General features: G+C 43.9%; 1 protein-coding gene across 7 annotated transcripts in view; it reads left to right on the forward strand.

Moving 5' to 3' along the window:
• Positions 1-12,128, forward strand: part of birc6 (baculoviral IAP repeat containing 6) — a 121,646-nt gene extending 109,518 nt beyond the window's left edge. For all 7 annotated transcript variants that reach the window (XM_056395963.1, XM_056395965.1, XM_056395969.1 and 4 more), the window contains exons 71-73: positions 469-657; positions 9,190-9,324; positions 11,350-12,128. In XM_056395963.1, the coding sequence (XP_056251938.1) occupies positions 469-657; positions 9,190-9,324; positions 11,350-11,529 (504 nt within the window). In that variant the 3' untranslated portion in view covers positions 11,530-12,128. The remainder of the gene's footprint in view (positions 1-468; positions 658-9,189; positions 9,325-11,349) is intronic.
• Positions 12,129-15,675: the final 3,547 nt, after the last annotated feature.

Below are 15,675 nucleotides of genomic sequence, written 5' to 3' on the forward strand. Positions count from 1 at the left end.
GATGTAGAAACCCAGTTAAAGACGAACATATCACGTCAGTTGAAGTTCACTGGGATCCATTTTCAACTTGATCCAGCTCCAGCATGGTGGGGCCAGCAGGCAGGCCTCCAAGCCCAACATCGTCATTGTTGGTAATGTAGTGGCTTGGAACAGACAGGCCGATGGAGGAGGATGTCCTCAGTCTCCTTGAGACAGGCCCAGTCATTAATCGGGCTGTTAATATATTGAAGGACATATCTTTATGGAGCCAAAATATTCTGTGCCTTTGTCAGACTCTGTCTCAAGTGTCCACCACTGCCAAATCATTTCAGAGGCTCTGGATACCGAGGACACTGAGGGGATGTCTGGGTGATTCACCAGTGAATCAGGGTGGTATGAGGAAACCAAACCAGGCCACTCTCTACACATCATTGAAGTTCTTAGCATTCAGTGCCCTAAACCATCCTTCCCTTTGTCCCTCTGCTGTAGGTGCTAGTGTCGGTGCAGTCCCTCATCCTGGTGGCTGAGCCCTACTTCAACGAACCAGGGTATGAACGCTCCCGTGGTACTCCCAGCGGCACCCAGAGCTCACGGGAATATGATGGCAACATCCGGCAGGCCACCGTCAAATGGGCAATGCTGGAGCAGATGCGCAACCCCTCACCATGCTTCAAAGAGGTTGGAATCACTGTTTCACAAGTGATGAGTCACTCATTCACACCTTTCAGATCACACAGCGTTTGTGAACTGGCATGAAAAACTTGCTCAGTCTGATGAATGGAGACCCAATCACTGACAAAACCTGTGGCCTCTCACCTGGCTGACAAAACCTGCTTAAAAAAGAGGTTTGAATAAGGTGGGACTACATGGTAGTAGAACAGCTAAAACACTAATGTAATGGGTTTATTCATCCTAGTCAGTTTTATAAAATGAAGCTTCAGTGTGTGGATCAGGAGAGGAGAGAGTGGAGTTTAGAAGAGGACAGGATTATCAGTCTGCATACAGTTATTAGTAATCCTGATACTGAAATGGTTCATGGTAAAATCTGATGTTTAATAATAGTATAAACATTTACAACCAACTCAGACCTGCAACACACATTTCAAACCAGTCTAGATCCAACCTGAATATGTCAGTACCCTGTTCCAGAACCAGTACATGAACCTGTACCTTCACCTCAGTTCATTCTATGAACCCTGATCCTGTTGAATTTTCCACTTTGGTCCTCAACAGTTTAAATGATCACAGAATTATCCCTATGATATATGAGCAGCACATGTCTGCCCTTCATTACGTTCTCCACCTATTTCAGTCCAGAAACCAAACCAGGGAAAAAACAGCCACCTCTCCTCCCTCAGGGCTGTTTGGGGACACACTCTAATTATAAATTCCCCTCATATTAAATCCTTGGTAGATGACATTGTCTGGAGGTTGGCCTATCACTCTTCCTCCCTCTCTTCCTCACAGTTTTCCTTTCCTGCCATCCTTTAAATGGTCTGGTGAGACAGATAGTGCCTTGGAAAATAACAGTCTTTCAATCTGCTCATCCAGAGAAGACTTATTCAGAAATGTCAAGAGAGAGGAACAGAGGAAGAGGAGAGAGAGGGAAAGTTATCCAATCACCTTGACAGGATTTCATGAGAAAAACACAGACCGTAGAGAAACATGAAAAGATTTCTGAAGGTACATTTTGAACTCACATTTCATGAGTTATTACATTGCAAATCTTATTTTTCTTGGAACAAATTGAGGAAAAAATATATATTCTCAATTCTTTAGACCAATATTGAGATTTAAACTGGGATTGATTACCTTCTGTAAATTAATTTCCAAATATATTTCAAAAATAATCACAAACATGTCTCTACGTGAAAAATATGATAAATGATGCAGTTTCTTGTTGCAGACTGAAACCAGCTGACGCAAGACTGAAACCAGCTGACACTAGACTGAAACCAGCTGACGCAAGACTGAAACAATCTGACACAAGACTGAAACCAGCTGACGCAAGACTAAAACCAGCTCACACTAGACTGAAACCAGCTGACGCAAGTCTGAAATAATCTGACACAAGACTGAAACCAGCTGACGTTAGACTGACACTAGACTGAAACCAGCTGACGCTAGACTGACACTAGATTGAAACCAGCTGACACTAGACTGAGACCGGCCAACACAGGACTGAAACCAGCTGACGCTAGACTGAAACAAGCTGATACTAGGCTGAAACCAGTTGACACTAGACTGAAACCAGCTGACACTAGACTGAATGATGATATGATGCAATGATGTCAGTTTTTTACAGTGGCTCCACAACAGCTTTCAGCTACCTCCTCAATCATTGACCATACATGGTGCAGACAGATACTAGGTTTTGACCTGGTCTTGTTCAGTAGTTTGGCCAACTCACTGCATTAATGTTAATTACATACAGCTGAGGTGGCTTAAGTTATTATGGCATATGAGGTCAACAGTCACCTAAACTTTGAATAAAGTTATTTACAGTTTATTTAGATATTGATAACAGTCATAAGTTTTCAGATGCATTATAGTTTGGACAGGATATGTGTTTATGTTGTGAATTAGACTCTTTATATGATGTAGATTATTCTCTCCATGAACCCACAGCCGCTGCTGTTTCTGTAGGATTTGAAGTTGAAATCTAAGTGTTGCACAGCAGGCGATGCTGGATCCATGACATCACTGAACCAGTGAAATGGACTGAGAGATACTGAGGGGATGTAGCAGGACTTGTCGATGCCACCCAGCTGAGCAGTCTCACACATATCCACACAGAAATTCAATTAAGCTTGTGAGATGGTCCTATGTGCTTTTCTCAACACTGGCCTTTTAGCACCTTTAAGTCGTCAGCTAGGACAAACATCGACCAACAGCTGCCCCCTTCTGCTGCTTAACATTTAGAAACAAATTCATCATGTTTGATCTAGTCCAGGGTCGCTGCAAGGAGACCAAACCATCAGTCACCTGATGTGAGGTTTAAGAAATGAATATATTCGTAAAAATGACTGTGATGTGTGAAGAGAGTGAAACAAAAGGCACATGGAAACATGTGCTTCCTGGATCCTTTTGGGTCAAGTGATCACATTCAATGAAGACCTGAATCCAGAGCTGTGTAGGAACTGTTTTAAGGCCTCCATGATGACATCCTCACAAACATCCCATTGACTCAAGGATGAATTGATTCGAATTTGGTGGTCACAGGTCAAGGTCATTGTGACGTCACAAAACATGTTTTCAGCCATAACTCACAAATTCATACACTAATTATCAGCACAGTCAGACCGTAAAACCGTATGCTTTGTTGAACGTGCCGTATCTGGGTTTGCATCCTCTGTCCCTGCCTGTGGAGATGCAGCAGTGAGTGCTGACGTGGAGGTCCATGCTGTAGCCGGGCTGATGCCTCTGACTGACACTGTCACACCTCTGACTTGCCTGATCTAGTCCTGTCACTTCTCATGAGGCAGCATCTTTAGCACTCTGGATCTTGACACAGAAATGTGTCACTTTTCTGAATGGGAGTGAGAGTCATGCTCACTGTGACCTGTCTGAACGCTCTTCACTCTATGGCTCGCAGCATTGTTGCTGTTTGCAAACCACTACATCTTTACACATGTGGCTCCCTGCAACCATCCCTCCATGTCTGTGGATCCTGTCTCTCACAGTGACTGAAAATCAATAGAGCTGCTCAGCTTGTCCTAGAAGATGCCCTCCATATGAGCCAATCCACCTCTGTGATTCTGCTGTACAACTTCATCAGAAACCTTCACATCAACCTTTGCTGTTGCGGCTGGTAGAGACAGAACTGGTTTGACAAGTCTCCTGTCAGTCAGTGAGCTGACCATCAGTGGTCGCACTGTCAACCTCACTCACTTACAGGTGTCATGTCTTCATACTGATGATCTTTCATGTTCTGTGACAGTACTTCTGTCAGAGCAGTCGTGGGCATCAGAACTGAGTGGTGTGCTCTGTAATTGTTAAGTCTGAGCCGTCCCTCCTGCTGGTACCATGTCTGACAGCACCGAGGTAACTGACGTTGAAGCTTGTAGCACGTGGAGATCCAGTGAGGTGGAACATGTTGGGTCAGTTAATTTTCAGTCACTTTGTGTCTGACGCCCTGCAGCTGCTACAGTACAACAGACTGGCTCCTGTGTTAATGCAATTACAATAGGGACTTTAAGCAGTGGCGATTGAACCCGGGTGCTACAGCACCCGTATACATTCCAACGTGCTGCTGTAGTCATGGAAATCAAAGATCTCAAAGCAACATATAACTCTAAAAAGAGCTACTTCACTACTTCAGGAAACCGATGTTGCTCTGAACATTGCTACAATGTGTCTCTTAAAATGACCCCAGAGCTCCTGCACAGTTCAGGACGGATCACTCATGTGAACACTCATGTTTGTTGCGCTGTTATGTTACATGTTACATCAGCCTCTCACTTTCCTCCTGGATTGTCATGTGCATCCATGACTTCTCTCAGTCTTTGAGGAACGTTTTGTGCGCTGTGACTCTCTACCATCTCTTTTGTTTCCGAAACAAACGTGTGAGCAGCAGTGAGGTTGAATCCACCTCATGTATTGTCGGGCTGACGTCTAGAGGCTCTACTCTTGAAGATTGAAAGCTGCACTCAATGAACCTTTCACAGCTGCTCAGAGATACCGCTGCCTAACACGCTCACGTTTGTCTCTCAAGTATAGATGTGTGATGCACACACAATCCTTCCCATTCACTGCATACATTATCACATATTAACACTCTCACACACGCACAGTTAGGAAGCTGTCCTCAGAGGGAATTGTTCCATTGAGTCTGTATCACTGCATTATTGATTAGTTTTAGAGGAATTCTGTCTTCATGTACCCAAGCAGCCGTTTCCAGGTGTCACCTTTTCTTGAAGAGAGTGTTCACTCAGTGCTCATTTTACTGGGAACACTAACACTGGGTAGTTCTTCAGTTCTTCATGTCATGGATCCACCAGATGTTGAAACTTTCCTCTGAGACTCTGCTCCATGTTGACATGATGCATCACATCATTTGCTGCCAATCAGTTCACAGACCTCACTGTCATGTTGATGAAACCAGTTTGTCACATGGAGCATTATCCTGCTGGAAGGAGCCATTAGAAGAAGGTGAATTGTGGCCATGAAGCGATGAACATGGTCAGTAACAATACTCAGATAGACTGATAGATAGACACCATCACACCACCACCACAGGCCTGGACTGTTGACACAAGGAAGGTTGGTCCATGGATTCAGACTCTGACTCTACCATCTGCTGCCTCAGCACAAATCCAGATCCCTCAGACCAGGTCTTCAACTGTCCAGTGTTGGTGAATCTGTGTCCACTGCAGCCTCAGGTTTCTGGTCTTGGGGACACGAAGTGGAACTTGATGTGTTGTAGTCCATCCACCTCAAGGTTGGACGTGTTCACTCTGAAGCTTTTGTGCTCAGCACAGATGTAAGAATGGTTATCTGAGTGACTCTAGCCTTTCTGTCAGCTCCAACCACTGTCCATTCTCCTCTGACCTCTGACCTCTCTCATCAACACACAGCTGTTGCTGACTGGATGCTTTTGTTGTAGCTCTATTCAGAGTAAACTGTGTAGCTGTATCTGGGGGGGATGTAGTATCCAGGGTGTTGACAGCTCAGCATCATGGAAAGTCATGATAGAAACTTCCCGTACTTTTCTGTACTCACAGTCTCATACATATGCAGATTATGACTTCCAATAACACCACCTCGGTTGGTTCTGTTGGTGTTTTTACTGAAAAACATATGAAATGATGGTGAATATTATTTGGTTGCGTAATGTTTAGGTCAGTTTTTACATATTATAGAACATTAGAATAATATGTTATTACTGTCATTGTCTTTTTTAATATAAGAGAAGTCTCTGTGTGGATGTAGCTGTATAAACGTATATAGATACACTACCAGCTGGTGTCCACAGCATATTTAGATGTGACGTCTTAATACATGTATCTTGTCTGTGAAATGATCATTTATGCAGGTTACTGTTTCAGTGAGATCCGGTGATTTGGAGTAGCCATGTCTGATTCTGGTGTGAACCTGTTTTAAGTTGCAGGTGTTGAACCTCTGGACATCAGAGGTAGAAATATTTATGCTCCAGTCTTGGAGTGGGTCACGGCTGTGGTCAGGGTCAGCTGGGCCGGTACCTGAGGCACTGACACTCTACTGATGGAATACAGAAAACCAAGTATAAGGAACTTTTTAATGGCTGCATGATTCACTCTCGCCCTTGACCCTGCATGTGTAGAGTGGCTCCACACCTCCGCTCCTCCGCTCCTCTTCCTCCCTCACTTGCCCTGTGGAATAATGAGTGTACAGCATTACTTTAAAGGTCAATGAGTCTCTCTGGCAGCCATCAGAGGCCACGTCTCAGACAGACTGAGCTCACAATTGCAGTCAGTGTGTATGCTTCTCCATGTACCTGTGTGTGTGTGTGTGTGTGTGTGTGTACACGTGTTTAGAGACACGTATTTCCTGAAGGGTCATTTGTCAAGACGCCCTAATCTGACATTTGCTTCATGATCAGAGCTGGTTTGCATATAAAGCTTCCTTCACGCTGTGATCAATGACCACATGGAGCCCCAGGGAAAAGGCCTGTTTAAACCAGCACATGTATGAACATGTCTGCACATAATGTCTTCATCTCTCTTATCTTGGGTTGTATAAGGGTTCTGTACCTCATCTCCACTTCAAGAGAGCTTCAGCATCAGCCAATCTTAACATTGTTTACCACACATCTGCAACCTTGAAACATCCCCTCTGAGCTGGGGCCCGTCACACACCTCCCTGGATGTAACTTAAGCAGCTGAGGGAGTGGGGGGATCGGGTAGGAAGAACAATAGACAGAGGAAGAGATGGGAAGTAATAACATAGATGGAATGAAGATGGAGTGTGCAAAGGGAGATGTAGGAGGAGGAAAGAGATTAAAAGCGGCCCCCAAACCCTCCCTGTGGCCCCTCTGCCTCCCTTCTCCTGGTAAGCAGCAAATCAGCAGCCTCCATAGTAACTAATTCACTCCCTCCAGCAGAGGAGCATCAGCTACACACACATTCACCATGGCGCTTACTGAATACTGATGACTCTGCCCTGGCGACTGTTGCTAGGAAGTCGACCGGAGGGGCAGGAAAGCGGGGGACTTGGGTGTAGATGATTGACATCATCCATTGAGCAGAGTCTTGTACACATGATGTCAGAGAGCGTCTGAAGCATTAGTGATAATAAACAGTTCCTCAGTGATGGAGATATGAGGAGAGAAGTTGTTCTATTTGATGCTTCTCATTGTGACAGAGGAATCTGTATGCTGTGTGTCTGTGAGATAAATAGTGGAGGGAGTGAATAGAGTGACAGAGATGAAAGACACGAGCCCACCTGCTCTGTCCAAGGATGTTCAGCACCATCCCACACAGATTTCTAATTATAACATCTATCTTAAACTCATTAAAATCTGAAATATCATCATTTTGGACCTGAAATAACTGACGAGAGTTGTTTTCTTTAGACTTTTATACTGTAATGCAACCAAATAACTTGACCTCATAAATAGGCCTGAGCAATATGCAAAAACAATCATTTTCGGATTATTTTGTCAGATATCGCAGTTGTGATATAAGTCATGATTTCAGTTGGAACGACCATTTTTGTATTTTCACTTCCAGTGAAAACATTTTTAAAATAATGTTGATGTGATTTTTGTTGGGTCTTGTACCAAACTAACATGTTCCTTTATTTGTGAGATCATGATTTGTAGGCCTCAATGCTTCATTTATGCTCTGTTGTGACACATTTGACCTTTATCGTAAATAGCAGTTATTGATTTGGATATTACACTAGGCCATATTGCCATTTTGATAATGTTTTGATTAGGGCTGTCCCAAACGATTATTCTTTAAACGATTAATCTAGCGATTATTTTTTCAATTATTCGACTAATCTAACGATTTTTTTTAATTAACCTAACAGTAATTTTATTGCAATTATTTTCCAGTCATTTAATATAACAATTTGCCCCGTCCAACACACACACACTGCACCAGGGTGTTTCCTCTTTATGTGCTCGTGCATGTCTGTCGTGCTAGAGTGATATGCCAGATGCACTTTGCAGAGTCTGCAGACTACCGCACTGTTGGTGTCAAGATTAAAGTATTCCCAAACTTTGAGGGACCGTGTACGAGCCTTTTTGCCGCGTGTTGCTCCACACGCTCCGTTGTGCTGCTGCTAGACGCCGCCATGTTGTTCAAATAGATTACACAGACGCAAATAATTCACGTAGTCAATGACTTCAATTACGTCACCGCGTTGTCCCAGTCCGTGTGCTGCGCTTGTATCCGGGTAAACCAGTTAAAATCCGGTTTTGTTCTATGAACATTTACCCTGTGTGGTTTTACACGACGCGTCGACACTAATAACTACTAATAACTACTAATAATAGTAGGATTCATCCTCTGAGCATCATGAATATCTTCATCAAATTTCATGCCAATCATCTGATTATTGAGATTTCAGTTTGGACATCCCCAGAGCACAGAGATAGTCACATGACGCTCGAAGGATTATTGGAGGACTGACCAGAAGCTTGTGAATGAACTGAGTCACAAAGCCGACACCTGTTCACCTGTATATACACCACAATACAAACACACTGTTCTAGTGGGAAGGGCTCCATGAAGGTTCATTCACACTCACACAGCTTCATACACAAGGTGTGTAACTTCTAACCAAGAGGTTTGTCACAGTGACTTATTTTTGTGACTAGGATTACTTTGTCCTGATTGACCACATGACTGACCTCTGCTGTCATCTGACCTCTGCTCTCCTGTGACTGACCTCTGCTGTCATCTGACCTCTGCTCTCCTGTGACTGACCTCTGCTGTCATGTGACTGACCTCTGCTCTCCTGTGACTGACCTCTGCTGTCATGTGACTGACCTCTGCTCTCCTGTGACTGACCTCTGCTGTCATGTGACTGACCTCTGCTCTCCTGTGACTGACCTCTGCTGTCATGTGACTGACCTCTGCTCTCCTGTGACTGACCTCTGCTCTCCTGTGGCTGACCTCTGCTGTCATGTGACTGACCTCTGCTCTCCTGTGACTGACCTCTGCTGTCATGTGACTGACCTCTGCTGTCATGTGACTGACCTCTGCTCTCCTGTGTTTGCAGGTAATCCACAAACACTTCTACCTGAAGCGAACAGAGATCATGTCTCAGTGTGAGGAGTGGATTGTCGACATCCAGCAGTACAGCAGCGACAAGAGGGTCGGCCGCACCATGTCCCACCATGCTGCTGCACTGAAGGTAAGGTAGTGACACACACAACAGTCACATGTAAAGTCAGCCTAATGTCAGTAATCAGACTCCCTGCGAAAGCTTCAGGACACACCTGTGCATTCCTCCAGTGAGTCACAGCTGATCACCTGTGCTGCCACAGTTCCACCCACTATACTCCACAGAGCTGGAAAAGACACACAACACAACAACACAGTGTCTGTGACAGAGCCTCCCTCTGACTCAGCTACTGTAACAGAAGAGGAGAATCCTCTTTGTTCAGTTTAAACTTGCTTTTCATTCACAAATGCACAAACTGAATTTTTTGAAGAGGATGTGAATATTTTTTGAAGAGCAACAAGTCTGCATCAGGCTGGAGGACTGAGTCGTGTTTTGTGTTGCGTCCTGAACAGTAAATATCATGACTTTATGAGGGTTTATTTAGAGAGGTCGTATGTCCTTCATCTGGTTTGATGTTGCCAGATGAGACTGCCTGCTACAAAAAGGGATCCAGCATTGAGCAGGTTCCCTCAATGCATGTAAACACACAATTTGTGTCTGAGCTCGTGTCCTGCTAATGAACTGAATTGGCTGCAGGGGATAGTGGGTCCTCAACAGACCACCTTAATTCAGGTCCCCAGCCAACTTCCCCCTGAGACACAGAAGCTCATAACATACAGGAACACACACAGTCAAACACAGGAACACACACACTGAGTGTCTCTGGCTCCTCTCTTCTCCCTCTGGCTGTGAATAAGTACAATTAATCCCCACTGTAAATAATTCAGCTCCACTCAGGCCAGATGTTTAACACAGCTGCACATCACTGAAGACAAAACTCCTGTTCCTGTTGTTTAGCTTCAGTGTTTGAAAGTAAAGGAACGTTTCTGTGTGTCAGCAGAGCCGGTTTTCATTTTATAAACATTATTATGATATAATGGGGCGCCTCGCTGACTCACCTGGTAGAGCACCACAAAGGCTTAGTCCTACCTGTAGTGTTCCAAATTCCAGTCCGACCTGTAGCCCTTTGCTGTATGTCATCCTCTCTCTATCTCGCTGACTTCCCTGTCTCTCTCTCTCACTGTGACTATCAGAATAAAGGCAAGAATTCCCCAAAAAACATGATTATATGATCAAGGTCAGAGACATTTTGCAGGAGATGGCCTCAGTGTTGTTGTCTGAGGTTATGGGCTTCTCCCTGCCCAGATCTTGTGAATGAGCTCTAACCATATAAACTGGTGTATAAGAGAATAAGAGATGTTTAGCTGTATACACTCTTCCACTGTCCACCATCCGCCATCTTCTGTATGTTCTCATGCAGCCAGTCATCAGTGACTGTCTCTCAGCAGACTGTGATGTAGAAGGAGGTGGTAGGTGGGGTTTAAAGTTTATGATCTCATCTCTTCAGGACGGGTCTGGTGATTTTAGATATCCCAGGAAGTTTTATGTTTCCCTCCAATAAGTGTTGTGTGCAGGTTCATAGCCTGGTGCACTGTCTCCCTCTGAGCCACAGAGCTCCAGTGACGTCCACTAAAGCCCCCTCAGACCACCGTGGGGCAGACCTGTGTTGGGGTCTACCTGACCCTCACAATCTTGTCTATTCCCATACTAGCAGCTCTGTGATCCTGTACTTAGAGTGTTGTTACACAGGTGTAATGTATACCATGTTCATCATGTTAGTGTAGCATGTTAACCCAGCCCTAGACACACACTCAGTCCCCCACACACACACACACCTCCGTGCTGCTCCAACACAGTGAGCAGCTGTTTTAGGAAATGAAACCAGGTATCTGAAATGTTTTTGAAGACTGTAGGAAGAAGTGGAGCTGGAGCTGAGAGCCATGGTCAGAAAGCACTGAGAAACTTCATGAGAAAATCTGGAATATCATCAGACTTGTCTTGTAGCAGCTGAGTTGGACTGGTTCATAATCTGTGCGTGTGTGTGTCTCTGTCTCTGTCTCTGTCTGTGTGTGTGTGTGTGTGTGTGTGTGTGTGTGTGTGTGTGTTGTGTGTGTGTGTGTTGTGTGTGTGTGTGTGTGTGTGGGGTCCCTGCAGAGACACACGGCTCAGCTGAGGGAGGAGTTTCTGAAGCTGCCCTGCCCCGACGGTCTGGAGCCCGATGGAGACGAGTTCTCAGAGAAGAGCGCCGCCCTCATCCTCAAAGAGCTGCCCAGTCAGGACGCAGAGAAGCCTGGCAGCAGTCAGGACGGCCACTGCAGCGAGGGCCAGCTATGAGTCCCCACCCCCACCCCCTCCCAGCATCTCCAACCCTCCCCTCTCCTCCTTATGATTATTGCTCTTGAAAAGACTCAATGGCTTCAGAGCACAAGCCACCACTTTGTCAATATTTGTATGTAAAGATCTAATGGCAGAAGCGCAGAGCGAGGGGAGGAGACACGATGAGACGAACTCTGAACTATGCTACACTCTTACTGAATCAGTCAACAGAAACTTTTATTTACCTGTACAAGAGTGTAAACATTTTGTGCTTTTTCCAATTGTGAAATAACCACTGATTGGTATGTTATTAAACTTGTTTATGTATACATAATGGAAGAGGAAGATTACAGAGTATATAAGGGAAACTACCTTTAGAGAAGAATGTTTACTGAATGTTAATTTCCTTTTTTTTGACTGTTAGAGTGAGAACAGTTGTAACCAAGGATAGACTGGTCATACTATTTAAAAAAAAAAAAAAAAAAAAGAAAAAAAAAAAGAGTGAGAAAAGAAATCACACGTAATAGAATCTGAGATAAAAGCCCCTCTGGTCATCACCTGCTTCATTTGATTTCTCCAGGATCATATCCACTGAATAAAGGCTGACATGGACGTTCCTCATGTTCTGTTCTCCCTTCTACAGGCTCCACATTAAAACGCACCATGCTCTGGATAAACACTTCTCCATGACCGTGACTGTAGATCGTGAGACTGAGCGTCAGAGCCACATCAGAAATGTACTTTGAAAGCTTGTGCATGTGTGTGTGTGTTTTCTGTGCGTGTGCAACAATCCCCAGTGAGATACAAAGCTGTGATGTGCCTTTGATCTACACCATACCACCAAATACTCCAGAGTACCTTTACTGATTTCTTTGCTTTTTCTACAAATTAATAATTCTTCTCCGTTTGACATAAAAACTGCTTTAATCTTTTTTTATTATGTTGAACTCCAGTGAACAAAAAAAAATGCACTTTCTATTTTGCTCACTCCTTAGAACAGTCACATACTCCTTTTACTAGGACATTAAATGGAGCTTGAAAGTACAGATTGATTGTGCGAATGCTTCTTTCTGCGTTTAACAGGACGTCAGCTCCCCATTGGGCGGCGTAAGGAACAGGAAGCCATGAAGAGACACTGAGCACCTGAGGTTTCACATCAGTCAGATGTGGAGGGAGTTAAACACACATCCATATCCATCCTACATTTCCAGTGTGTTGTAGTTATTTTCTAAAGTTAATGACGACCTCAGAAGACAGGACCAGGCTTCTAAAATCCAAGTTCGTTTTAAAAACTTCAAATCAGACATGTTTTTCTATGATATCAAATATTCATGGTTATATTAACATTAATATTAAATATATTAAATATTCACGGTTTAATAAACATCACAGTAATAAAATATTATTTATTAAGATCTTAAACACTCAGCAAAACTAAGGAAAATGCTCATGTCAGTATCCTAACAATGCTAATACCAGAATGCTGATTTTCAGCAGATGTTAACAACATTAGCATGTTAGCATGGTTACATTTGCTTATTAGCAGAAAACACAAAGTACAGTGAAGAGAACACTAAATCATCACAGTATAACAACAAGTCAGTTAAACTTCAGGGATATCAATGTGTCCATTTAGGAAGAACAAGTGATTGTGAATCAGTTTCAGCTGCTTTGGTGCAAATGAAAGTGACAACAGGTGCAATGGAGGCAAAAGCAAGACAAGCCCCAAAAAGGGAATGGTTTTACATGTGGTGTCCACAGACAGTTGCTCTCTCCTGATCCTTCATGACTGATTCTCTAGGTTTGTGTTTTGCTAGTGTCCTTGTCACTTCTGGTAGCATGAGGCGGTACCTGCAGCCCAATCAGGTTGCACAGGTATTCCAGCTCCTCCAGGATGGCACATCCATACCTGCGGTGTCAAGAAGGTTTGCTGTGTCTCCCAGCACAGTCTCAAGAGCATGGAGGAGATACCAGGAGACCGGCCGTTACACGAGGAGATCTGGACAGGGCCGTAGAAGGGCATCAACCCAGCAGCAGGACCGGTACCTGCTCCTCTGTGTGAGGAGGAACAGGAGGAGCACTGTCAGAGCCCTACAACATGACCTCCAGCAGGATACTGGTGTTCATGTTTCTGACCAAACTGTCAGAAACAGACTCCATGAGGGTGGCATGAGGGCCCCGCATCCTCTAGTGGGACCTGTGCTCACAGCCCAGCACCCTGCAGCTCGACTGTCATTCACCAGAGAACACCAGAACTGGCAGGTTCACCACTGGCGCCCTGTTCTCTTCACAGATGAGAGCAGGTTCACACTGAGCACATGTGACAGGCGTGAAAGAGTCTGGAGACGCCGTGGTGAGCGTTATGCTGACTGTAACATCATCCAGTATGACATGTTTGGCGGTGGGTCAATGATGGTCTGGGAAGGCAGATCCTTGGAGGGTCGCACGGACCTCCATGTCACAGCCAACGGTACCCTGACTGATGTTAGGTACCGGGAAGAAATCCTCAGAGTGACTGTCAGACCTGGTGCAGTGGCCCTGGGTTCCTCCTGGTGCAGGACAATGCCCAGTCTCATGTGGCCAGAGTGTGTAGGTAGTTCCTGGATGACGAAGGCATTGATGCCATTGACTGGCCCTCACGTTCCCCTGACCTAAATCCAATTGAGCACCTATGGGACTTTATGTATCAGTGCATCCAACGCCTCCAAGTACTGCCACAGACTGTCCAGGAGCTCACTGATGCCCTGATCCTCTCAATGGTTTTGGTTTCCATTGACTATTGTTACTTCATTTTGTTCTCAACAAATTATACAATGTACATCAGTAAAGATTTTCAACTTGAATAATTCCTTCATCGAGATCTGATTAAGTGTTCCCTTAATTTTTTTTGAGAAGTGTATTAGTTTAGCAGGTATTTGGTAAATGATTGGACAAATGAATGATGTGGACCTGCAGGTGGTGCCCTAGATGAAAAGTTACTGAACTTACAGAAGCAGGAAAGACAGGTGTAATTAATGACATTAACAATGACTCAATTTTAATCACCCTAAATGAATAAAACTGCCATTTAGTCATCAATCTACAATAAATAATCCATAATGACAAATTTATCAATAATCAAAACCTGAAATGTCTTTTTTAACAGAAGTATCAGCTGCTTCCTGTTTACTTTAATTATCCTTTAGATGAGTCTGAACTTGACTGAATTAATTCAGAAATATTTGACTACATCTGATCCAGACTAAATATTCTGGTTTCATCTGACCAAAGACTGAGCTGCCAACCTTCATCTGGCTTCTCTTCTTCTTCTTTAAGAACCTGTCATTCTGTGAGCATCAGTTTCTTGTTGGATGTAGTCTATAGACATAATCCAGATCCAACACTGGTGAATTCTGCTTCAGATGGACAAGCCAACATCCAAGGATCAAAAGTCCCTCAGAACACGTGGCTACCCCAGTGGGGAAACTGATACCTCCCTCAGATATATACACCTGTGAGGTGTGTTTTATACACACACACACACACACATCCAACCTGGGAGGAAAATGTTAACTCATGGTCCACTTACTAGTGTTTTCTGGAGCTTTCAGCAGCATCTCAGTCCTCCGGGGATAAGGTTTTCTCATTGTGTAACTCACTCCCATGGTGTCATGTGACAGTCACTAGTTCTTCTCATTACTGTAACTTAAAGTTTTCTACAGTAATTATGAAAATATTGGTGACAGTGGCAAAAAGGTTGTTTCTGAAAAAGGCTTAAAAGTGCCTCATGGAGTTTTCTTGTAAACCAACAAAATGTTTTTTTTACATTAAAGCAGAACTCATATACATATATATATATATATATATATACACATATATATATGTGTTGAATGCATTTGCAAGAAATATTGTTTACGTCCATGCTTACAGGCTGTTTACAGCCATCTTCTTCTCTGCCTTCGTTGGTACATTGCTGCCGCCTGTCACCTGCATAAACAAAAAACCACGAGCCACTCATGAAAAAACAAATCCACAGTGGAGGTCCAGTCTGAAATGTGAGAGCAACATTATACAATGTAAATCTAAAATCATGAGGAAGATGTGTCGTCATTTCTGAAACATCTGCATCAAGCAGTAATACCTCCACGATTCCACTGACCATACAGATAGGGATGATTGGACCTC

The sequence above is a fragment of the Seriola aureovittata genome, chromosome 14, assembly GCF_021018895.1.
Source record: "Seriola aureovittata isolate HTS-2021-v1 ecotype China chromosome 14, ASM2101889v1, whole genome shotgun sequence".
Classification (NCBI taxonomy): Eukaryota; Metazoa; Chordata; class Actinopteri; order Carangiformes; family Carangidae; genus Seriola; species Seriola aureovittata.